Here is a 23,722-nt window from a genome sequence, read left to right as displayed (position 1 = left end):
ATATATTTATATATATATATATATATATATATATATATATATATCCACAGACATTTCCGAATATATATATATATATATATACATATTTAAATAAACTCACTTTTTTACTATATAACAGGCCTAATATAAATGTTTAGTTTAAATGATAGCTACTGAGATGCACTTTTTTGAAGGGTTTTGTAAGAAGAGAAGCCAGGTATATTATTGCAGGGTGGTAAAAATACATCCCATGAGTAATGTGCTCTGGTATCAGGTGGGCATGCTGCCCTGCAAGATATTTAATCAATATCTGTGACGCATGGATATCGTGTTTTAGCAAAAGCTGCAAAGCAAAATGCTGTTTTCGGCTGCATTTATCTTTTTTTTAGTTGTTTTGACACTAATATTAGTCCCCACCGCAGCCAGCCAACCACATTTTCTGAATATGCACATCAATGTGAAACCAAAGTTGCAAATAAATGACACAGACACCATAACCAGCAGCTTGTGAACTGCTGTGTTAAACCCTTTAGGCAACAACCTCTTTCTCTTATTGAACTGTTTTTATTTTTTTACTATTAAAACTTAATCCAGTTTGCAAATGCAGAAAATAATCCTCTTATCCATCTGAGTGATTAAAGATAAACATTGCAAACACAGCGAAAAAAAATCTAATTAAAGCATATTAAAATCAGATGTATGCGTGTTGGCTGTTGCAGTTTTGCTTCTCATTGATTATTTACCTCCAGTCTGATAACTACATGTGAATAATCCCAGAGGAAATAATGAAAAGAGCCCAGTCAGAGCAGAAAAACACAGTGATTCAGACAGAGATGAAGATTAAGAGAAAAAGGAAAAGGACGTGTGCTGTGAGATAATCTATTTAGGTTCTCAGATTGAAAAAGATCTACTGTACATCTGATAAAACAAATGATTTCATCGCCTCAGACTTGTGAAAATAAAACTTCTCCATGAAACAAACTGAATGAGTCCTCTTATCTGTTTCCTTACAACTGATTACTGCCCTGCCATGCTGCTCAGTCACTCAATGTGTGCGTTTGTTTGCTGCCAAGGCTGAGCTGCACAAGTCATTTGTTATAATTATGTCTGCGTGCACAGACCATTTGAAAGCTTGAAAAGATTTTCAGCCTTCACTCCAGCCTGATTTAGTCTTCTTGTCTGAGTGTAATTCAGCTTCTCTAAAGTCTCTGCATTTATGCATTTTACATTTTATGTGTATTTAGTTTGTCAGGCTGCAACCTTGCCTCAGTTTCCCTCATAAATTATAATTTTAGGCTTAATGAAACAACAATCATCATTTAAAAAACACATTTTTGGTTAATGTTTTTTTAAGTGGTAGTGCTGTTGCCTCTCAGTGAGAAGGTCGCTGGATCAAATCCAGCCAGGGGCGTTTCTGGGTGGAGTTCTCCGTGCATGCGTGGGTTTTTCCAGGTAGTCCGGTTTCCTCCCACAGACCAAAAACATGTATGTTAGGCTGATTGGTATCTCTAAATTATCCCTAGGTGTGAGTGTGAGTGATTTTTTTCAATCTCGTTTGTCTCTCTGTGTCCCTGCGATAGACCTGTGACCTGTCCAGGTTGTACCACGCCTCTTGCCCAGCAATCAATGGCTTAATATGGGCACCAGTGACCCCTGCGACCCCAAAAGGAAGAAGCAGTTAAAGATAATGGGTGGATGGTTATTTAAGTTTGCTTTTCTTTTACTCTCTGGTTGTAGTTTGTTTTTCCTTCTGCAACAGTGCTGTAAACAGCAGCCACAAATTCAAGGAAATCAAAAGAGACATTTTAATTGCATCTTGAAATGAAAAAAATCTAAACCCCCAATCATTTCCCTTTTCATTATCTGTACATGCAATTGAGGTTTGGAAACGATTGTTCAGGTTGAACTTCTGAAAACCAAAGTGTTGAGATTCTTATTTTTGAACAAGACCAGGTGATCTCAATAAGCTTTGCATTGAAGCTAATACTGTGAGAATTTAATAAAAAAAAAACGTGTGCAGGCACAACATTAGAAGTTCACCCAACAGACTCTAATAACTGCTCCATCTCCAAGAAACATACATCTTACACTAAAGCAGTGGTGTATTTGCTGAGTTTAAAGCAAAAAAATAAAAAATAAAAGACAAACTGCTTGTCTCTGAGGCCTTGTTAGACTAAAAATATATTTAAGAGCACCCTCTAGTGATTTGAAGGAAAATCAAACAAAAGTTTAGCAGTAAGAGAAACACATCTGTGATGTAACTCTGCAGCACTAAAACTTCAGCTATTACAAAAAAATAAAAAATAAATGGAGAAAAGTACCAATATAAAAATTGCTTTGAGAACAAAGCACTGACTGTTTTGCTTGAAGTTGCATCATGAAGGAATTTTTTTTTTTTTTTTTAGAAAAGCCTCAAAACAAGCCCGCTTTCACTTGTGCTCAAACACACGATCCTGACTTTACACTTATAAATGCTTTTTATTAAACTGTCCAAAGAATGATTTTACCATTTGCTAAACAAAATAAATGAAGCGCTGTGAGGCTCATTCACTTTTTCAGAAAGTTCAATCAGGATATTTATGGAGCTCAAAGAAGATTTATTTACACTATTTTCTCACATGTATACACAATATCCTGAAGATAGGAGTTAAATCTATAAAAAATGGGAGTGGGGGTTAATTCTGTTAGGCTGCTGGGTGTTACTGCAGCAGGTATTTCTTATGTAGAGCACAGGGTGAGCCAGGCAAGTGAGTAATCAGTCATCCATGTAAAAAGCAAAAATAAACGCATTCTTCTTTACAAAGGTGTGACAAAATGTTTTTTTTTGTTGTTGTTGTTTTTTTTGCCTTGTGTAACTCGTTACTTTTCACCCCATACAAGCACAAAAATATCAACTTTTTTTAATTTAAAGCAGAGGAATAAGAATAGAACTAAAAAAAAACACAGAATATTAATAACTGCACGTAGAAAAATATAACAAAGTAAATATTCCGTTGAAATCATGGATTAAAATGTTGAATTTAAGTTGCACACAGGGATTGTTTATTTGCTTTACTGTTCGTACAAATTAGCAAAATAATCAGTGACTTTATTTTGAAATTCTTCACCCGGAAACACATTTACTGTTTCCGCTTTCTTCTTCTTCTACTGCTGCTTCTTTAGAAAGTTTCACTATGGCTCAGAGCGTTCTGAAACTTGTTGCTAAAGTCCCTGGGTTGGTTGGAGGTAAGCCTCTTTCTTTCTTTTGCATTAATGTATTTTATTTATTTTTAATTTAGCAGGACAAATATAAGTTGGTGTTAGTTAACCGTTTTAAGCAGTTCAGGTTGGTTCAGTGACCTTCAGGTGTAAAAACAGCTGTGTCGTTTTGGTAGTTGTTTGGTCAGTTGTTGTTTTTATTACTTCACTTTGGTGTTTTTTATTTAAATAAGGTTGTGTTTTTGTCATTGCAGCCGCTGTCACATACTCCAAACCCCGACTAGCGACCTTCTGGCACTACGCCCGGGTCGAGCTGGTTCCTCCGACACCTGCTGAGGTCTCTAAAGCCAGCAATGCTGCCTCAGGGCTGGTCAAGAGCTATCAGTCTGGACGTCTGGGACAGACCACAGTTAAAGTGAGAGCCTTATAAATTAACACATCCACTGATGGTGATAAACATTGTTTAACTTAAAGTGGCGATAAGGCATTATTACTTAGTTATTATTTTTAAAGGCTTATATAGATTGTAAACAATTACAAATAATTCTAACATATTTCTAACAATCAAGTAAGAGACAAGTTTTAACTATGATCTGGCATCTGCAACCTTTTTAATCATCACAGCCACTCCTGGTCCTTTTCAGTAAGAATATGTGCCCAGAGCTGCTAATGTACTTAAATCATGAAATAAAGATAGCACAAATAAAGTGTTAAATAATAGTACATATTAAAAAAATATATACATAATATATATATTCTTCTTTCGGCTGCTTCCTTCCTCGGGTCGCCACAGCGAACTAACTTGCACCAACCTGGGAGGGAGCCATCTAGGGTGCCCAGGGGAGCAGATGGTGGGGCCTTGCTGAAGGGCCCAGAGTGAGGCAAATGAAGGTGGAGGCAGGTGTGGGTGTTTCACCTTTCCCACCCACATTTTTTTTAATGTTGTCGGTACGAGGAGTTGAACCGGCGACCTTCCGATCACAGGCCCACCTTGCACCACCTCTCCCCTCACACATATTAAAAAATGTAACCTGTGATATTACAAAACGGTTTTTATTATTTTTACGTTAGAATAAAGAAAAAGACGAAACGATGAAAAAGATGTGTAGAAAATGTTGCCTGGTAATGTGAACTATGTAATGCAACACTACTGAAAATCTTGTACTCTGAACTTGGCTTGAGGCAGATCTCTTTAATAATATATATATTTTTATTTTATTCAGGATGCCATAAGGAACGGATTAGTCACCACTGAGGTGCTGATGTGGTTCTTCATTGGAGAGTGCATCGGCAAAGGAGGCATAGTTGGATACGATGTCTAAAAATCATGAACTTTTTTCTCTCCTTTTGCACTTCTTACTTTCTCAATACCATAAGCAAATTTTTTTTATATAAATAAATATTAATCGTACAAGATGGCATTTTTTGTTTCACTTGTATGTAACAATGAATAAAAACTATTTCCTAACTGTAGGGAAAAGTTTTGATATGCATCACTGTCAAATTATTAATAAAAAATAATGGGATATGTTGCATTTATAAGCCAATGAAATGTGCAGATATTTTTACAGACTTTATTTCTATGTAATGATGGACATCTCCTCTCGCTCTCGACTTTCCGTCATTGCAGTTACAACATTTCCCAAGTATCTGAAGAAGGCATGCCTTACATCCTCTGGCTCCTCTTCCAGGTTGGAGTGAATAAGCTGCAGTCTGCTCAGATTTGAGGCTGCATTGAAAAGAGAAAAAGTTAGTCTAGAAAACAAACCACTCGTAAGCTAACGCCACAAATTTTGCACGTCTTCACAGAGGTTACCTAAATGCAGCCTCCTCTCTTCTACTTCGCTGCCAGGCTTGTGGTGAGCTACGAGTAAACACTGTTTGTCCTGCAAACTTTGAGTGGAAATGAACATGGAGAACCAGGTCTCGATTTCTTTGAGGTGACTTGGAACATCGGGATTAAAAATGACCACCACACCACTGCAGTCCTTCATCAGCGCAGGCCAGCATGATTCAAATCTGCAAGAGAATGCATCAGCATTTACACATTATATAACATAACCACACCAAGATATAGGCAATGTGATATTTTAAGAAGAAAGGGACATAATTACACGTAAGCTTTTTTTTAACTTGCCTAAAATCCCCTGAACAGTCCCAGAGTTCAACGTCACATGTTTTGTCACCACTGCCCTCAAGCTGGGATTCAAACTCCAGTATCCTTGACAAGGTAGAAAGTGAATTGTGTATTGATATTTCCAACCTCTAAGGAGAACTACATTGTTCTTCATTGATGTAAGTCTTGAGTCATCTAGAGTTAAGGTGAAATCATGCTTTTTACCTGGCTCCTTTAGTAGGTCGATACTCGCCACCCACATTTTCCGTCGTGTCAGAGAGAAAATTTGCAAGAACAGTTTTTCCACTCTGAAAAACAGGCATACAGCTTATTTTTTTTATTATTACATTTGAAACAAACATTTCTCAATAATTAATTGGTATTTTAGAGGAACATGTTTCCTTTGTACACTGAAATGGGTGCACTTTGTGTAGAAGTACTATAAATTGCATTTGTACTATATGCAAGTATTGGTTACATTACACAACATTCACCCTGACTAGTTAAGACATAAATTAAAAAAAAAACTAATCAAAAACTGATTTACAAGCTTTCATGATCTGCAAGAAAATTTTAATCCAGATGTAACCAGTCTACTTTCTGTGGTTTTTATCTTTACTTGAAAACTACACTCCTTTTCAAGGCTGAAGACAAAATGTGCGCACTATTTTTGTATTTCTTTTGGTAAGGGCTAGTAGTACAGCATGAATAATGTAGAGTTAAGATTAAATTACTCGTCAACATCTAAAAGTTAAAGTTACATCCTCCACACCACATGAGCTGGACATTGATAACTCACTTACCTCAGTAGGACCAACAAAGAGTATTTTTACTTTAAACATTTCCACAAGCCGAGCATTAGCTGTCGAGCTAGCTTAACCTCTTATAGATGTAAAGCTATAGTACAAACGTCAATACATGTGTATTTATAGGAAAAAAAGATGTGTTGTAAACGGAGCTACAAGTAACAAAACAGACGAAATTAGCTTTGTTGCGTTGATTTGATCTGATCCCAGTACGGTTTAACAGCGGTGGCAGTAAACTTCCTTATCGTTTCTATGGTTTCAGAAACTCTCTTAGTTCATTGGCTGTTTGAAACTCAAATCAAACGTAGTCCCGCCTTATTTTTTCTCATTGGGCCAATCAGCAGCGAGATAATCCATTGACGTCATTAAATCGCCTCATTGCTAGCCAATCATGTTCGACGTCTCAGGTGCCTCTCCAGTTGGGGAGTGGCATTGCTGTATTGACAACAAACAAAGCGAAAGCGTGAGTAGTGTTCAAATTTTCCAGAATATACGCTTAAAATAAAAAAAAGGACTAGATACAATAAACATAATGTATTTGTTAGCAACTTTGCTCATTCGTTAAGTTAGCAGCGCCAACGAAAAGCTAGCAGAAAAAACTAGTGTTGCTGTGGAGTAACCTTAACACCTTGGCTTGGTTGACAACTGAACCTGGCTTTCTGACTCAGGTAAAATTAAGAATGGCTAAGGGTGAAATAAAACTAAATTTATTAGAAAATTAAACTTTTACCCTGCTCTTTGATTTCACACTGAATTTTAGTGTGTCTTGTTTGTTTAGATCCTGTGAGCTATGTCTCCTGAGGATCCCCTTGGATTCAGCTCCATCAAGGAGGATCTCACTTGTGGTGATCTTGACAACTGCCATCAGCTAGGAGGAAAGTGGGTGCACAACAGTCTTCAGACAAGAGCAGAGATCAACTGGTTGTGTACAAATGTATCCTTATCTTCCAGGCTTAAACATGACCGTCTTCAAACATTTTCTCATTCCCTGTCTTTTCTTTAGCACTGAAGACTTCACGGATGGGAAGGCTGCTTTACTGAAGCTACTTATTGATGCTGAAGCTGCCGGCAGCTCTGCAGCCATACAACTTGCGTCTTTCAAAGATGCAATTGAAGATGAATTTTCTGTAAGTGTTGTGCAATTCTCACATCCCTCGACTTGGTATTCAGCACACAACAAAATAGGAAGTATGCACTTTTATTTAGCTGTCTTCTGTCAATTTAGGGTTTAGGACAGTCTTCCAAAGACAAGATTCAAATCATACGACAGAGAGGACTTTTACTGGAAAAGCTGGAAGATTTTAGACGGATAAATAAGTCAGTACGGCAGAGGCTGAAACAACTTCAGGATGCAGAGGTTGGTGTTGAAATTTTTAATATCACCAAGTTTTGCAGCACATGTTGAAGCATTTTGCTGAATTCTATCCAAAACATAATATTCTGGCTTAGTCTATTCTTGGGAGAAAAGCAAAGTTGTGTTAATAAATTTGCATTGACCCGTTTTAGTGACTGACTCTTCCTCTTACAGGTTAATCGAATTGATGCAGACAAAGAGATAGACCTCTTGCGACACAAGGTCTCCCAGACTGAAAGTGAAAATGAGGTGACTGTTTTTTCTTTTTCACTATTGTTTTTTTGTTAAGCTCTAGAGGCCAGGTTGAATATTTGGTGTGAGAAAGTAGTTGATTCAAAGACGGTACTTTATTATAACTTTGTTGATTGGAGCTGATCTAACTGATGTACAACACTGTCAAAAACCAAACGGTACTGAAACATCACAGCAAGATATTTTACATAAGTGTATTTTATCAAATCTGACAAACTTAAATATGATGCCAGAAAGCTAGAATGATGGGCGTTCATTTCTAATGTCTGTTGATTATCCTTGCTTCCTTCCTTGAGCATTTAAAAAGAGACCTGAGGGACTCTGAGCAGAGGATTGAAGAACTGATGAATATGAGGAGAGAAGAGCAGGTAAGTAGAACAGCTGCTGATTGGGAACAAAAATGTTGTCCAAGTTAAATTTAAAATAGTTTATTTAAAAGTTTATATTTGCTTCTCTAGGGGAACATTAAAAGTGCTGTTCACATGACCAAGTCTGCAGAATCAACACGTGCTCGCCTGCAAGGACAGCTGCGCAACAAGGAGGTGGAGAACAGTCGCCTGACTGTTCAGTTACGGGTAAAATAAAATACATATGTTTTATATATATATATATATATATATATATATATATATATATAGCCTGAAGCTCTGAAAACAAGCTTCAGTGAATGTAAAGTTATTCTTAAATAACACATGAAACTTGTGATGTTTGATTTTTAGACTCTGGAACAAACTGTAACAAAGCAGAAGCTCAAGGTGGATGAACTGAAAGCATCCTTTGCCTCTCTGACCAAGAAAGCCGTGCAGGACAAAGAAACGCTCAAGAAAGCGACTCGAGCTCAGAAACAGAGAGCTGAGAGGTTTGAAGCTGCCATCGAAAAATGCTATGCACAACTGAAGGAAAAGGTATAAAGTCGAAATGGTTGTAAATATTGACTGTTTTGATTTCTGTGCACCGTCACAGGTCAGACTTTTGCTTTAAATTTCAGGACCTTCAGCTGACTAAAGCTCAGTTAGAGAGAAACTCCAGACAGAAGAATCAGATGACAAATGAGAAAGAGAAACTTGTTGCTCAGATTGACTTCCTGAAAAGGTCCGTCGCTTCTCTGTTCACCAACTTCTCCTACAAACTGGACATGTGTGTGTAGATGAGACAGCTGAAAGTTTCCTCTGTTCTTCTCTAATGAAGTCAAGTTGCAGACTTGACATCGAGGTTGCAGAAGAAGAAAGACGAGTTGGCTTCAGCTAACGAAATGAGGACGCAAAAGGTTGAAAAACTCATCAGTGACAATGCAGACCTCACTGTTCATAATGCAGCACTCAAGGTAAGAAATATTTCCCTAAATGCACATACTATAAGAGTAGAAATATAGAGTGGGGGAAAATGCACTCATTGAAATGTATTCCATTCATGTCTGTGACTGCAGGCGTCTGTGGCTCGACTGGAGCAGCAACTCGCTGACATTGAATCTGCACTTATCGAGGAGAAAACGGTCTGTCTAGAGAGGAAACACGAAGCTGAACAGTGCCAATATCAGGTTTGATGAAAATAATGTTTTAGACAATGATAAGCTTTAAAGTGGGAAAAAAAGCTTTTTTTTTTTGCAAATGCATTATCTAAAATTAGATTCAAACACCATATTTAATTATTATTATCACCTCATAAAAGCATAAAGACATAAAAACCTGGATGAACCTTAATTTTTTCCTTTTAAACACAGACAAGACTGAGAATTTTTCAGTCTTTCCCCCTCCTTGGATGGCATTAATCTGTCCTCCAGCTCTAATGTTAAAAATCTTGGCGTTATTTCTGATCAGGACATGTCTTTTATCCCCCACATTAAAAACATTACTAGAACCATCTTCTTCCACCTGCGTAATATCACTAAAATTAGAAACATCTGATCTAAAAATGATGCAGAAAAACTGGTCCATGCATTTGTCATTAGACTGGACTATTGCAATGGTTTGTTATCTGTGTGTCCAAATACTTCTTTTAAAAGTCTTCAGTTAATCCAAAATGCTGCTGCCAGAGTCTTAACTGGAGTTAGTGGGAGAGATCATCATATCTCTCCAGTTTTAGCTTCTCTCCACTGGCTCTCTGTCAAATCCAGAATTGAATTCAAAATCTTACTTTTAACCTACAAAGCCCTCAAAAACCTAGCTCCATCTTATATTCGAGATCTTATTGTTCCATATTTTCCTAGCAAAGCACTTCGCTCTCAGACTGCAGGTTTACTTGTGGTTCCTAGAGTTTCCAAAAGCAGAATGGGAGGAAGATCTTTCAGTTATCAGACTCTGCTCTTGTTGAACCAACTTCCAGTTTCTGTCCGTGAGGCTGACACATTGTCCAGTTTTAAAACTGGGATTAAGACTTTCCTTTTTGATCAATCCCTATAGTTAGGGTTGGCTTGTTATGCTGCCATAGGTTTAGACTACTGGAGGACAAATTGACCTAATTTCCTTAAATTAATCAATAAAATTGAATAGTTTTCATTTGATACTATTTCTATCTTCACATGTGATTCTTGACCTGCCATTGTGTATTTGTTCCTACCAAGCCTAGCCAGTCAAAGAAGATGGCCGCTTGTCCTGAGCCTGGTTCTGCTAAAGGTTTCTTCCTCATGAGGGAGTTTTTCCTTTCCACTGTCGCCTTCATATTTTTCTCAAGATGAGAGCCTGTGATGGAGTTAAATCCAAAGCAGTCTGCTCCTCAGATAAATAATGTTAAATTATTATTTTTATATATGAATGTTTCTGTTCAGTGTCCTAAGATGACTTCTGTTGTGACTTGGCGCTATATAAATAAAACGAGTTGAACTGAACTCATGAACAAAAAGAGGTTTGGGAAATAATCTCATCCTTTTAGAAAAGATTATTAGCAAATTATAGTTTCTACAAGTATCCTTGAGTAATTTTGAATCATTTTATTTCTTAATTATTTACGATCCATTTATTTCTTAAGCTCTTCAAACGCTCGTTATGCTTTTTATTCTTAAGCAATTAGAAAATCATGTTTTAATGAGTGCCTTAGAAAGGAGATTCTGATTGTGGTGAATAAATCAGCTCTTGTCTGTCCTTCAGTGACGAGTGTAACATTTTATATTTTCTGACTTCTAAATTAATAAATAACTCTCAGTTTGGATTTTTATCAGCTTTGTAATCTCAGTAAAGTTTCTTTTTTGTCTCTAGGTTGCAGAACTTCAAGCAGAGACTGATGGCCTTAGGCTGAAATGTGCAAATCTCTTAAGAGAAACAGAAAAGACTCGAGACGGGAGGGAGACAGAAGTTCAGCAGGTATCTTCTTCAGCGCTTTTATCGAACTAATGATTTATTTTCCGCACGATGTCTGAACTAATGTGTGCTTGGGCAAACGTTGAGCAGTAAAACATTTGTTGGGTTCATCATAAAACATATGGAATATGTTTCATTCATCTAGAACACCACTGTTGTGATTAATCCGCTTCATACTTTGTCTGTCTCCCCCACACACACACACACACTCCTTGTGTTGGCCTCCTCTGGAGCAGGTGAGGCAGGAGATGCAGCGGCGTGTAGAGGAACTTCAGGCTTACCCTGAGTTACTGAGTGCAGCCGAGCAGAAACTCCTCGAGTCCCAGGAAAGCCTGCAGTGTTTGGAGAGGAAGTGCTCAGAAAAGTCAGAGTCTGTTCAGCAGCTGCAGCTGAAGGTGTGCAACAGCAGCTGCTGTAGTCAGAGGATGTAAAATGCAAAAGTCAGTTTCTACGATCTGACCAGTAGGTGGCAGCACAAACTGAGCCTGCTGATGCATTTTGCCTTCTGATCTTTGAAAACTGATTGCAGTGTTTTTGTGTGTTCAGTGTGAGTTCTTTCTGTCAACATTTCCCCCAAGTTGTGTTTCTTTCAAGTAATTTTCACCTAATCTCTTCCCACACTGGGTTTCACTGTTTGCACGCATCAACTTTTGATTTAGAGGTTTATAAATGTTGTCGCTTCAGACCGAGAGCCAAACTAAACAGCTGAGATCATCTGCGGAGATGAAGGAGTCCATCCATGAAGCTAACTTGAAGCTACGCGCAAACGTGGAGTCACTTCAAAAGTAGGACGGCAGCTTTCAGAAGTTTCTCTTCCTTCTACAGACGTAAGCAGACTCTGTTTAATGCGTTTGTTTAATCCGACCGTGTTCGTAGGAAGATGGACGAGCTGCAGCAGGAGAACCTGGAGCTCGTACGGAAGCTCGCAGCTCAGGAGGAAGCTCTGAGCTACAGCAATCAGCAGTTGGATCAGCGCTCAGCAGAGTGTCAGGCCCTAAACCGGCAGCTGGAGGCAGCTTTATCAGATGTCAGAGAACAGGTGCGCCTCTGGACCAGATCACTGACAACACATTTGAGATTTAAGAGGCATCTACCGTACACGTCACACCGCCTTATAAGTCACATCAGTCCAAATATGTCTAATAAAGTGGAAAAATCCATAAATATGTCGCTTCACCGTATAAGTCGCATCTATTATGTGTCATCACTGACAACGGGAAAATGTCTGCCAAAAATCAAATGGCTGCCAAATGGCGGCTGCGGGAGCGTGCATGGGAGGACTTTAACAGGAATTTAACAAGAATAACATTTAAAAACAATTATTTGTTTGCTTGAAATTGTAGTAAAGGTGTGTCTCAGTCTAACTTTTGCTTAATAAATGCACTTTGATGATCAAATCAGCTGCATTTCAAAAGCCGATACGTGGAAGTAGAAACGCGCAGAGGAACGACTCGCTGTGCATTTCTTTAAAATTTAACAAGATAACCACCTAAAAACAATTATTTGTTTGCGCAATTTTAAAGTAAAGGCGTGTCTCAGTTTAACTTTTACTTAGTAAAAGGACTTTAACGGTCAAATCAGCTGTATTTCAGAAGTATTTGTTGCCTCGGTGCTCTGGGAGCACGCAGACTGGGAGGAAAACAGTAAGGAGGAACGCTGCGCATTTCTTAGAAATTTAACAAGATAAGCAGCTAAAACCATTTTTTTTTGCTCGACATCATAGTAAAGGTGTGTCTCAGCTGAACTTTTAGTTAATAAATGCACTTTAATGGTCAAATCAGCTGCATTTCTCCGGGTGGCGCAGCGAAATGAAGCTGATTTCACAGTTGTTCCAAGCGAGCTGGACGAAGGTGGCAGGCTTTGGCAAGTCGACTGTGTATTTAATAGCCACTTTTACCTATTACATGACAAAACAGCATGCCATACTGCTTGAGTGCCATCTAGTGGCTGAAAATGGTAGTGTTCAAATTTTTTAGTCAGAATTAATGAAAACGGTCACATCTCAGTCAAAAATTGGTTTATAAATATGAGAAAAATCCATAAATACATCACTTCAGTGTGTAAGTCGCAGGGCATGCAAATTATGCAACAACAAAAAAACACGGCTTATAGGCTGAAAAATACGATAATATGAGAAGTTCCTCCAAACACACACAGGAAGCGTTCAGTTTAATCCAATCAACACTTTTAATACTTGACTTGTCAAACAGGAAGAAGATTTGTCACACACTGTCTGATGTTTTATATCATCACGTGTTCAGGTCAGAAAAGTTAAATATCAGGCCGCTTCCAGAGAAGAAACGTTGCAGACAAAAGTCTTGGAGCTTGAAGCTGAGAAGAGCAGAAGAGAAAATGAGCTGAGGCTTCTTCACCAGAGCAAGTTAACTGTAAGTAGAACTTCTTTTAAATACAGAAAATGTATTAAGAGTTTGCTTAGGTTAGATTATTTTTTCCAGGGAACAAATGATCCATTGTGTTATTTTTGACTCAGTATCAGAAGAAACCGTCTGTTTGCCTGTGTTGCAATCTGCAGGCAGAGAAAAAGTTCCAGGTGCGTCTGAAGGACCTGCAGCTCAGCCTGGACCAATCAGAGAGCCACAAACGAAGCATTCAGAACTACGTCGATTTCCTTAAAAACTCCTATAAAACAATGTTTGATGAAGGGCTGCAGATATCGACCTTTGGACCATCGTACGTCCTGAAATGACGACGGTTTGCTTTCATCAACCCGTCTATATTTACCCTGTGATATTTATAAGACTTACTTCAAAATAAGTGTGGAAAGATATTCAATTGTGTTCAGGAAAACTGAAATCCATTGTCTCTTTTTTTTTTAAGGTGTTTGAACAGTAGCCTTACATCCTGATGGAGTTTCCATGTTTTGTGAACAGAGCTTGACAGCTGTTTTAACTCCGGTCTGACAAGATGCTTTGTGATATATTTAAACGCGTGCTAACGTCTTTGTGCTACATTTATCTGTGTGACAGCCGCACCAGCTTCAACTCTGACGTCACCTGATTGTATGGTGCAAACATATTTCTCCTTTTTCAGTGTGACTTAAGAAGCGTTAGACTGCGAGGAAGCGAAACGCTGAATTTCTGCATTGTTACCTCATCTGTAAAGCACGGTGGTGGTAGTGTCATGGTTTGGGGCTGGTTTGCTGCATCCGTGACATGACGGGTTACTAATATTGATGAAACCACACATTCCTAATTGCACTAGCTTATTCTTAAGAAGAATATGTGAGCTAAAACTCAATTGAAGAAGAAGAAGAAGAAAACAGATTAAAATCAATAAAAATTGATGCACCAAAGAATTGTTAAAAAAAATGAAGGGGAATGATTTGGAAATATCACTTACTTTAATCCCCACTCCCCAAATAAAAAACAATAGAACATGAAGGATGTGCGAGGATCTCAGATGTCAAATTTAATAACGGTGACTTTTAAAAAAAAAGAGGCTTGCACCTTAAACAGGAAGTTGATGTTTATCATTGGACTTTTTCAGTAATGTGTGAATCCACCACAAAATGTTGGTCAGTTTGATTTTACTGAGCTCTTTTTGTTTACCGTATTTTTCAGACTATAAGGCGCACTTAAAATCCTTTAATTTTCTCATATATTGACTATGAGCCTTATAACTCAGTGCGCCTTATGTATGAAAAACACGGTACCGTTAGGTAAAATTGATGTTTAAAAAAAGTTTCTAAAAGTTCACAGCCCCTTAAACACTTGTTTAGTTGAATGGATCTAATCATCATAAATCAACCAAAATCTGCTCTTCCAGAGTTTTAACTTTCATTTTAATTGGTCTTTTATCGCTGATGACAAATCTGTTATATGATAAATGTGTGTTTGTTGTGTTTGTTGTGTTTAATGTGCCGATTCTCAGCTGGAATGAAATGAATCGGGTTACAAATAAATAATACATTAAATAAATAATTGCTCTTTTGGTTTGTATCAATTCAAAACTGTAATCTGTTTATTGTTCACATTTTAAAAAACTGTAGATCAGGTCTGTTTTTACTGCAGCTGGAGGGTTTCAAGCCACGCTCCATCCTCACCACCTCCCTCCTGAGAAAAGATTGTACAAAAGTAATGATACAAGTCTGAGTGTACCTTTGAGCTGTCGGGGCTGGATCTCACAGATCTGAGTTTCTGTCGCTGATTCGCTCTAGATCAGGGGTGCCCTAACTTTTTCCTTGAGAGGGCCAAATTTAAAATCTATCAGAGAGCTGTGGGCCAAATGCAATAATATAATACATTAAATGCAAGTACTTCTTTAATTAAAGTCCATTTATTTATTCTACTGTTATTTAACCTTCCATTCTGTATAAAGAACATTACAGAACAGGCTGTGTTGGTGGTGATGGGGGCTGGTGGTCCTCCCCAAAAGAATTTTGATTAAAGTAGAAGTCATTTTCTGCATTCTGGTGTATTTTACACAAGTTTATTACAGTAGATTAACATGAAACAAAAGGTGTAAACTCTATTATTATTGAAATATCTCTGACTGCAAAGCTGCAGCTCTGCAGGTAAGGGGCGTTCACTACAGGACAAATCAAGGTTGCTGATTGGTCAGTTGCTGACACGTCTACTGGATTGATTGACAGGTGGAAGGACTCTCCAAAAAAAAAAAAAAATCATAGATTTTATTAGCCTGTTTGAGACTGTCATCATTTATTCCATATTTATTCAATGTTTTGGTGAATCAAAGGTTTGAGAACTGTTTCCTTACACAATCCTGTTGATGGTTTCTTTATTTTTCAGGGGTGCTGAGTTTAAATAGGCTCAAATCACCATTGAAGCCAGTTCATATTTATAATTTACTTTTAAACACTTTGTGTGATTTATAAGTGTGCTCTGTCAAAGGGAAATGTTATTCAGTGGCAAGAAACTGCCGAGGGATGGTAGAAAGTCTGTCAAAATAAAATATAAATTATTTTAAAAAATCCATAAATCATCTACTCTATTGTGTAATCCGTGTAGTTAAACTATGGTAGTCAGGCCGACTAACAATAAAGTCAATGGGTGGAGTCAATGAGTGTAAGCACATTGATTCTTCAAAGGAAATTTTAATATAGTAATGAGGACAGCTTGGTGGGCAACTTTGGCCTGCGGGCCCCACTCTGGGCGGCTGCTGATGGAGAGTGGTGCCACGGGGTTCAGAGCAGGATGAGGTCTGAGGCAAACGCTGGAGTCCAGCAGGCTTTGGAAGGCTTTGATTTATTATTATTTTTTACTTTGACAGCAAAGTTTGTGTGATTTAAAGTGAAACTCGTATGACAACTTCATAAAATGGACCAACGTTGCTGATTCGTCAGGACGAAGTGCTTACCAGGTGAAAACTTTATTTTTTCTCCTCCACAGCATCAGATCTGATGACTGAGGTCATCTTCAGATGTGCTTTCTTGCCATGGATCTTTCCAGATGTGCATCACTGAAGCAGATGAGTTGTTCACATCACTGTCCCTGTACTTGAACCCGCTTTGGCTTGGCACAGCACAGTCTGGACGACAGAAGCATCCATGCAGGTGCTCTGGCGAGGCTTCTCCGTTCTGGTTGACCCTCCTGTTGAACTCCCAAGATCTTTCCTCGGTTTTTGCTGTTGAAGACGAACACGACATTTAGGTGTGACTGAAAAAGTGGGAAAGAACATTTAGAGTAGAGCAAACATCACCTCAGGTAAACCAGATCCTCGCACTCACGTCCCTTTGCAGTGTCCCATGTCGGTGAAGTCCTCAGAAAGCTTCCACGGTTGTCCAAACTGGGACTCCAGGGGGACATGGGTGCTCTGTGGGACACGAAGCTGACACCTGAGGTGGGACAATGCATCACTTTTATTAGTGACCCGTGCTTCTTGCCAGTAACGCCAGCAGGTTTGTTTTCACCTGTAACAGATGATCAGGAGGACAAAGCTCGTCCACATCCTCGCAAACCTGCTGTCCTGCAGCAAAATGTTTGGAGTCAGGTTATTTTTAGTCCAAAGTATTTATCCTAAACTATGAGAGGAATGTTTCTCTGATGTCCTGCCATGATCCCAGCTGAAGATCACGACTGAACCAAGAAGCACAGAGGGAAAATCCTCTAACCAACCATGGAAACACTTACATTTTCATTTGATAGAGCTGTTGCTTCTCAACTAGAAGGTCGCCGGTTCGAATCCTGGCTGGGGACCTTTCTAGGTGGGGGTTGCATGTTCTCTCCACACAATGACTTCTGGATATGGGCACCAGTGACCCCCGCGCTCCGAAAAGGAAGAAGCGGGTAAAGATAATGGATGGATGGATGGATGGATATGTATTTGCAAGACTGAACTGTTTTCTAGTGGGTCAAATAAACGTTTTGTGATTTTAATTTACTCACGAACATTTTTCATCCTCCAAAAGTGGAGATTCTGTTAGAGGTGTATTATTAAGTCATTAAAACATGCATTCATCCACAACTTTTGACAGCTTAACATAAAAATATGTACAATTTGTTTGTGCAACTTGTTGATTGTGTCAAATTAGAAATCTATGCCGAATTAGAGCAACAGAGAGGCCACTTTAACCCTTCAACAATATTCAGTCAGCTCATCTGGACAGTTTCTTTTTTTATGCTGAGACGTTTCGCCCTCCATCCAGAAGGCTTCCACAGTCATCAGCCCTTCTGGATGGAGGGTGAAGCGTCTCAGCACCAAAAAAATAAACCGTTCAGATGAGCTGACTGAACACTGTTGGATTTTATACCTGGATTATTGAGCATGGATTAGGCACTTTAACCATTGCTCGTCTTGTTCCGTTTTCTTCTCATTTCAAAGTCAGATCTGGAAATTTTATTGATTATTTTATTGTTTTTTACAGATTTGATGGATTGTGAGAATTGTTTTATTGTCATTGCAACATGTACAACTAAATCGTCATTTATGCAGTACTAAAAGCCACCCCCCTCCAAAAAAAAAAGCATTAAATGTGAGTAATAAAAACAATGAAAGATGCACAAGTTAAATAATTAAAAATCTGCATGTTATAGAAATAGAAAAATAGAAACACCTGTAAACACAAGTCCATCCAGTACCTCTCAGGACGTGGGTGTTAGAAATTGTCTCAGTGTTTGACTTTCAAAAAGAAGACGAGTCTCCTGAAACGTTTGAACCTGAGAATTAAAAAAAATTAAATGATCGCCTTTTTGGGTCAATTTAGTTTAAGATGGCTGCCATAGAAAGCTAAACATTAAATAAACAAAAGTGGCTTCAACTCAGTTAAATTTACAGATGTTGATCTAAGCATTGTTGTGACAGCAGCTGCAAGATCAAGATATAAGGGGTTAACGAATGATGCAAGACATTGGTTTGACATTTTGCCTTTAACTATTAATAACCAACTCTGTCTGTTAGCAAAATATCTCATGAGCAACTGAAGATCTTGATGAAATTGTCAGAAAATAATCACTGGATGTACCTTTACAACTAATTATATTTTGGAGCCTATAAGATACAAATGTAGACAAATGACACAAAACTGACAAAATAATCAGTTTTATGAATATTGTACTAAACTTTGTCGTGGTGGTAGTTGCGAGGCATTCACTACATTTAATCTGAGCGTATTTTGTGCTAATATAAAACGAACATAGTAACTTGAGTATTTGTTCCTGTTATGAAACATTATTTAAACTGAAATGATTCAGTTTTAAACTTGAGTCAATGGCGCCCTCTTGTGGACACAATGAGAATTGCGCTTCACCTGCTGAAAAAAGAAACAACCTTTGTACAAGTGAAAGCGAAAAAAGTCGATACTTTTCGACAATTAAAAACAATAACCCTTTTATTCCCTCCATTTTATCAAGGAATATAAAGAAAACATGAGCTTAAATTGTAAAAGCGACGACTCCGCGGAGCACTTCTCCGTTTTGACGTAGTTTAACCTCGACACGACAATCAGGAAGTCTGGGGCTTTTTTTAATATAGTTTCCCGTGATTGAGACTCAAAAGTGTCCGTGGAAAGAGGATTCACCGACTTTTAACGACGAAATATGACGTGGCACCGCCTTTAACGCTCACGGGGCTTTTATTTATGTCGGGTTTTTTTAGCTGTTACTCGTTTATAACTTGTTAAAATCGTCATTTTCCACCCGGAACACCTGGATTTCTTTCTATAGGGATGGATTCCCCACAGCTCACTGAAGATGAAATGGCAGAGATTAAAAAAGACGTGAGTAAAATCATTCAGATTTCAGCAGAGACCAAAGTAAAGGATGCTTTTTGACGAGATGAGGACAATTTTACAACATGATTAACTTAATCCGAGGCCTAATATTAAATGAGGAAATATCCATGTCCTACCACACCCTCTACATAAGCCCACAAAGAAGATAGGTTTGAACTAAAACACAGATAAAGCTTCATTTAACCATTTTCATTCATTTATTTGTGTTTAAGAAATTTGTGTTTGGTTGAGTCTTTAAATTATTTGTTCATTTCCCCTTAAAATGTGTCAAATTTGAAAGGAAAATACATTTGTGGTTTGAGCAGCACTTTAAATTTGATCAGATGATTGAAGTAAACAAAAAGATTCTGGCAATTTACCAATTTATTAATTTAATAACCAGGGCGTCAGTAGCATGTGGAAGAACCATACGCAGCCACAACAGTCTAGAGCTGTCATTTCTACGCCGGAGGGCCACAATGTGCTTAATGTGCGGGCTGGTGTCTGGCTTTTGATTGTGTTAGCGGATACGCGCGGCTGATGATCCAATTATATGACAACATGGCTTGCCATACCATAACCAGCCGCACGCAGCCATTTGACCACACGCTGACCGGCCTTGAAAGAGGTTAAAAAAAAAAAAAGTTTAGTTAATCTTCAGATGGACTACTGACAGGCAGCGATCCATCAAGGCCCAATTGGACGTTCATTCAACCGCTGCACTCAGCGGATGTGCGCGACCGACGAACCAAACAGGTGAGATCCCAAAATATCTGACATGTCGGAGCAGGGTCCATGTCTGAATAATGCAGAAGCAGGGATTTAATGCGTTTTGATGGCCCTGAAAGGACAAACACCCCCTCAGCTTCGATCTTCTGCCCCCTTTACTCAGCCGCATGCGTCCGCCGACCGTTAATAACTATATAAGCAGTCGAAGCTTACTAAAAAAATATCGGGGGGTTCAAGTTCGGACCTGTAATTACTGTTAATTCATCGGGTCGGGTGGAGTACAGAAATGATGGCGACGGGCTGGGGCCGGGTCAGGTCGGATTTTTTACCTTTAAATAAAGGAAAGAGAGACAGCTCATGTCATGTCAAGGGGCCTCCCTCCCGTTTTTCTTAAAGGGACACGCTGCTCACTCCCTCACTATCCATCCTTCCGTTCAAACTGTCTCATACTGCCATCAAGTGGTTGAAAAAGAGGTACTACATGCAAAACAAATCAACATTTCTTCTTAAGTTTGACAATAATTACTAATTATTGTCAAATGTCAAACGATATAATCGTTTATTGCAATAATTTCTGAGACAATTAATCGCCCAGCAAAATTTGTTATTGTGCCAGACCTAGTTGTGTTGGTCACTCGGGAACAAATGTAGCACCGTTTAAGGGTCCAGGTCTCTTGTAAATGAGTCCTCGTGGCTCAATGGGACAAGTCTGTTTAAAAAAAGGTTGAATGAATGAAGAGGGGAAACACTCACCTTTGCCCTACTTCTTCTCCAGGTGCTGACCAGACTGCGGCACTACCTCTGCGACAAGATCAGAGCCGATCGCCACCTGGACTACCTGCGCTCCCAAAGGATCCTGACGCGAGACGACGCAGAGGAAATCAGCTGCAGGACCACGCAGACCAAGAGGACCGCGACGATGCTGGACATCCTGGCCGAGAACCCCCGCGGTCTGGACGCCTTGATCGACTCCATCCGAGAGATGCGCTCGCAGAACTTCATCATCGCCAGGATCACGGATGAAGTGCAGAAGGCTAAAAACGAGAAGATCGAGTCTCTCAGAGGTGAGTGGAGATGAAGTGTGCGAGCTCTTCTTTGTGTTTTAATCTCTTTTTTTGGTTAAGATTTCCTACGTTTCTTCGTCCCTCAGCCTCGGGGACCTCCTCGTTCTTCAGCTCCCCGAGCACAACCAGCGACCTCCCCAGCACGTTTTCAAACAACTCCACGCTGCTCTTCCACCCAGACGGAGAACAAAGCCCCTCCACCTCCGACGTCGCGGGCTTGCTCAACGTGCCGTCGCTACAGAAATACGACCAACCTCCGTCTGCGGTCGGCGCCAGCGTCGGGGTCGCCTCCTCCAGCCTCCCGAAGCCGGGAGACCCGGGAGCTCCCCCGCTGCCGGACGAGATCCTGTTGGAATCTCCCTCCAACATGGACGCCACGACGCCAGGGTGCAGCAGCAGCGGAGGGGACTCAAATTTCCACCCGCTGCGGTCGCGTTCGCTCACTCCGACGTCACACAGGAGCATCTTCTGAGTCCTCAGGACGGCCCATTTACAGGAACACACGGACACGCCCGCCATTAAACACTCGCATCGTCTCTTCTTGTTGCTCCGGCCTTCCATTCAGCAGAAATACTTCATGCTACCACCGTAGCCGTCCACTTCACGGCAATAAAAGGAGGCTAATTTTCCACTTTGATGGTCGTTGATACTGGTGCCAGTTTGTTACGCTGCCTTTGAGTTTATTTTAAAAATGCATGTTTACCTCTTGAAATGCATCAACATAAGCGACATACGGCGTTTACACCATCGATTCAGAGCTTTTCTGATTTTTTTAAGAGTAGTTGGACGTAGAAGTTTGCTAATATATAAGTTGGAATGATTACATAAATACATGAGTTCATCTATAAAAGGGGTTTTCAACTAATTTCAGTGCGTTATAATAAATAAACGGCATTGTCTCTTTTTTATCCCTCGATTCTGTGTTAAATCATACAAACTTCATGTGAAATACAAACCGTGTTCTGCTTTTTTGTTTGTTTTTGTAAGTCACTTGTTTACGTTCGTGCTGCGTAGTAAAAGTTTATACGAATTCTTCGTTTGGGCGTGTTTTCTTTCTTTTCCTTCACGTTTGTGGCGGCAACTTTGTCGCGACGAGAACTAAACCGGTTTCGGGAAACGGCGCACAAAACAGAAAACGATCGGAACAACCTTTTTTTTTTTTTATGTATCTTTTAAATTGTGTTTTCATCTTTTCACATGAGGTTTTTTATTTTGCTTGGACTCTTTTTTTCTAGATTAATGTTTATGAAATGTATTTTATAAATCTTAGATTTTTTTTTACCAGCGAATGGGGAGCAAAGTGCATATGTGTGGTCCTGTTAGCAAAATACCTCCAATTTGAATGAAAGTTGCAGCAAGTATTGACTGGATGGACGTCTACTACTCATTAGCCTCTGTAGTCAGCCCAACTCAAGATGGCCGCCACAGCCAGTTTATTTATTTTTTCAGCTGCTACCTTCTTCAATGGTCACCACAGCAAACAAGCTCATACGAAGAGTTGCCGATTATTTTTACACTGGATGTCCGTCCTGACGAGACCACTGAGCTACCACAGCCCTCTGTGGAGCAGAGAGCTGCCATCTAGGGTGCCCAGGGGAGTGGATGGTTGGGGTTAAGGGCCTTGCTCAAGGGCCCAGAGTTGAGGCAGGTGTGGGTGCTTCACCTGCACCCACCGTTTTTTTTTTGTTGTTTTTTTTATGTTGTCGGTGCAGGGAGTTGAACTGGTGACCTGATCACAGGCCCACCTTCTCTAACCTCTGCGCCACCGCTCCTCTAATTTAACTTAGTCTACACAAAAATGGCTAAAACTCCCTGCATCTTGGTTGCAGTCCATCGTTTGTTACATCCCAAAATACGAACAAACTTTAAAATGTTCATGAAGTACATCGATCTTTAAACACAAAGTTGAGCTTCCACACTGTACGAGATCAGCCTCCCAGTCAGACTGCAACTGGAAACAAGTTTTTTTCTTTTTTTGTTTTGGAAAAACCGTTAAAGCTTCAAGAGACACAGAGGAACCATCATTGTGGTGAAGAGTGTCAGACCGGCTCGTCGGAAAGCACCAGGAGCTCTGCAGGGAGGATCAGCGGAGCACGTCAGGAGGTGCAGGTAACTCCCGTATTATGGAAATGACAGTGTCCACATGCTGGTGAGGACAGGACACACAAGAGGAGGCAGCCTGCAGCAATATCTACTGGCTGACAAAAACCTGCTTTACTGTTTGATGTGTTTAACGGACTGATGTGTGTGAAATATTAAATATGAGGTGATTTATGATCTATAGCAAGACGTTTGTTTACTTGTTTATTTGTTTGTTCTCGTGTTCCGCTTAACTGCAAACAAACAAACAAATAAAGACAGCTCATTATTTTAGAAGAGCGGTCTGCGAGATTTACAACCAAACGAGACATTTCTGCTTCTGCTCTCTCTGAATGAAACATTTACATCCATCCATCCATCATCCATCCATCTGTTCATCCATCATCCATCCATCTGTTCATCCATCCATCCATCATCCATCCACTATCCATCCAGAAACTGGGTTTCTTTTTCAGAAACAGATCCTGTCTAACACTGAATGCTAGAAAACGCCTTGTATCTGTGACTTTCCTTCCCTCCATTGATTACGGTGACATTATTTACATGAACGCTCCTACAAGAACCCTGCAGATGTTGGATGCTGTCTATCATGGTGCACTAAGATTCATAACTGGCTGTGATTATCGTACCCACCACTGCACCC

General features: G+C 39.5%; 5 protein-coding genes across 5 annotated transcripts in view; 4 read left to right on the top strand and 1 right to left on the bottom strand.

Moving 5' to 3' along the window:
* The first annotated feature begins 3,124 nt into the window (after positions 1-3,124).
* Positions 3,125-4,590, top strand: atp5l (ATP synthase, H+ transporting, mitochondrial F0 complex, subunit g). The gene is made up of 3 exons (XM_037681798.1): positions 3,125-3,204; positions 3,432-3,592; positions 4,401-4,590. Exons 1-3 carry the CDS (start codon positions 3,153-3,155, stop codon positions 4,497-4,499), a joined length of 312 nt encoding a protein of 103 aa, XP_037537726.1. The 5' UTR covers positions 3,125-3,152; the 3' UTR covers positions 4,500-4,590.
* A 167-nt stretch (positions 4,591-4,757) lies between these two features.
* ift22 (intraflagellar transport 22 homolog (Chlamydomonas)) lies at positions 4,758-6,151 on the bottom strand. The gene is made up of 5 exons (XM_037681797.1): positions 6,097-6,151; positions 5,519-5,601; positions 5,315-5,398; positions 4,994-5,196; positions 4,758-4,906 (listed from the first exon to the last, which is right to left on the bottom strand). Exons 1-5 carry the CDS (start codon positions 6,133-6,135, stop codon positions 4,758-4,760), a joined length of 558 nt encoding a protein of 185 aa, XP_037537725.1. The 5' UTR covers positions 6,136-6,151.
* A 738-nt stretch (positions 6,152-6,889) lies between these two features.
* On the top strand, positions 6,890-13,746 carry LOC119414693 (outer dense fiber protein 2). Its single transcript, XM_037681796.1, has 16 exons — positions 6,890-7,064; positions 7,111-7,226; positions 7,325-7,456; positions 7,628-7,702; positions 8,002-8,073; positions 8,164-8,280; positions 8,425-8,610; positions 8,694-8,797; positions 8,894-9,029; positions 9,132-9,242; positions 10,897-11,001; positions 11,235-11,393; positions 11,683-11,783; positions 11,875-12,037; positions 13,260-13,385; positions 13,532-13,746. Exons 1-16 carry the CDS (start codon positions 6,890-6,892, stop codon positions 13,703-13,705), a joined length of 2,052 nt encoding a protein of 683 aa, XP_037537724.1. The 3' UTR covers positions 13,706-13,746.
* A 5,214-nt stretch (positions 13,747-18,960) lies between these two features.
* bcl10 (BCL10 immune signaling adaptor) lies at positions 18,961-21,486 on the top strand. Its single transcript, XM_037681795.1, has 3 exons — positions 18,961-19,192; positions 20,691-20,979; positions 21,066-21,486. The coding sequence occupies exons 1-3, from the start codon at positions 19,142-19,144 to the stop codon at positions 21,449-21,451; spliced, it is 726 nt and encodes a 241-aa protein (XP_037537723.1). The 5' UTR covers positions 18,961-19,141; the 3' UTR covers positions 21,452-21,486.
* Positions 21,487-23,008: 1,522 nt separating this feature from the next.
* LOC119414691 (mucolipin-3-like) overlaps positions 23,009-23,722 on the top strand; it is a 13,414-nt gene continuing 12,700 nt past the window's right edge. Inside the window, exon 1 of the mRNA XM_037681794.1 lies at positions 23,009-23,088. The gene's annotated coding sequence lies outside the window, so the exon portion shown is untranslated. The remainder of the gene's footprint in view (positions 23,089-23,722) is intronic.

This window comes from Nematolebias whitei, chromosome 9, assembly GCF_014905685.2.
Source record: "Nematolebias whitei isolate Nwh7 chromosome 9, NemWhi1, whole genome shotgun sequence".
NCBI classification, from domain to species: domain Eukaryota; kingdom Metazoa; phylum Chordata; class Actinopteri; order Cyprinodontiformes; family Rivulidae; genus Nematolebias; species Nematolebias whitei.
Note: the sequence above shows the minus strand (reverse complement) of the source record. Positions and strands in the feature narration are given on the sequence as shown.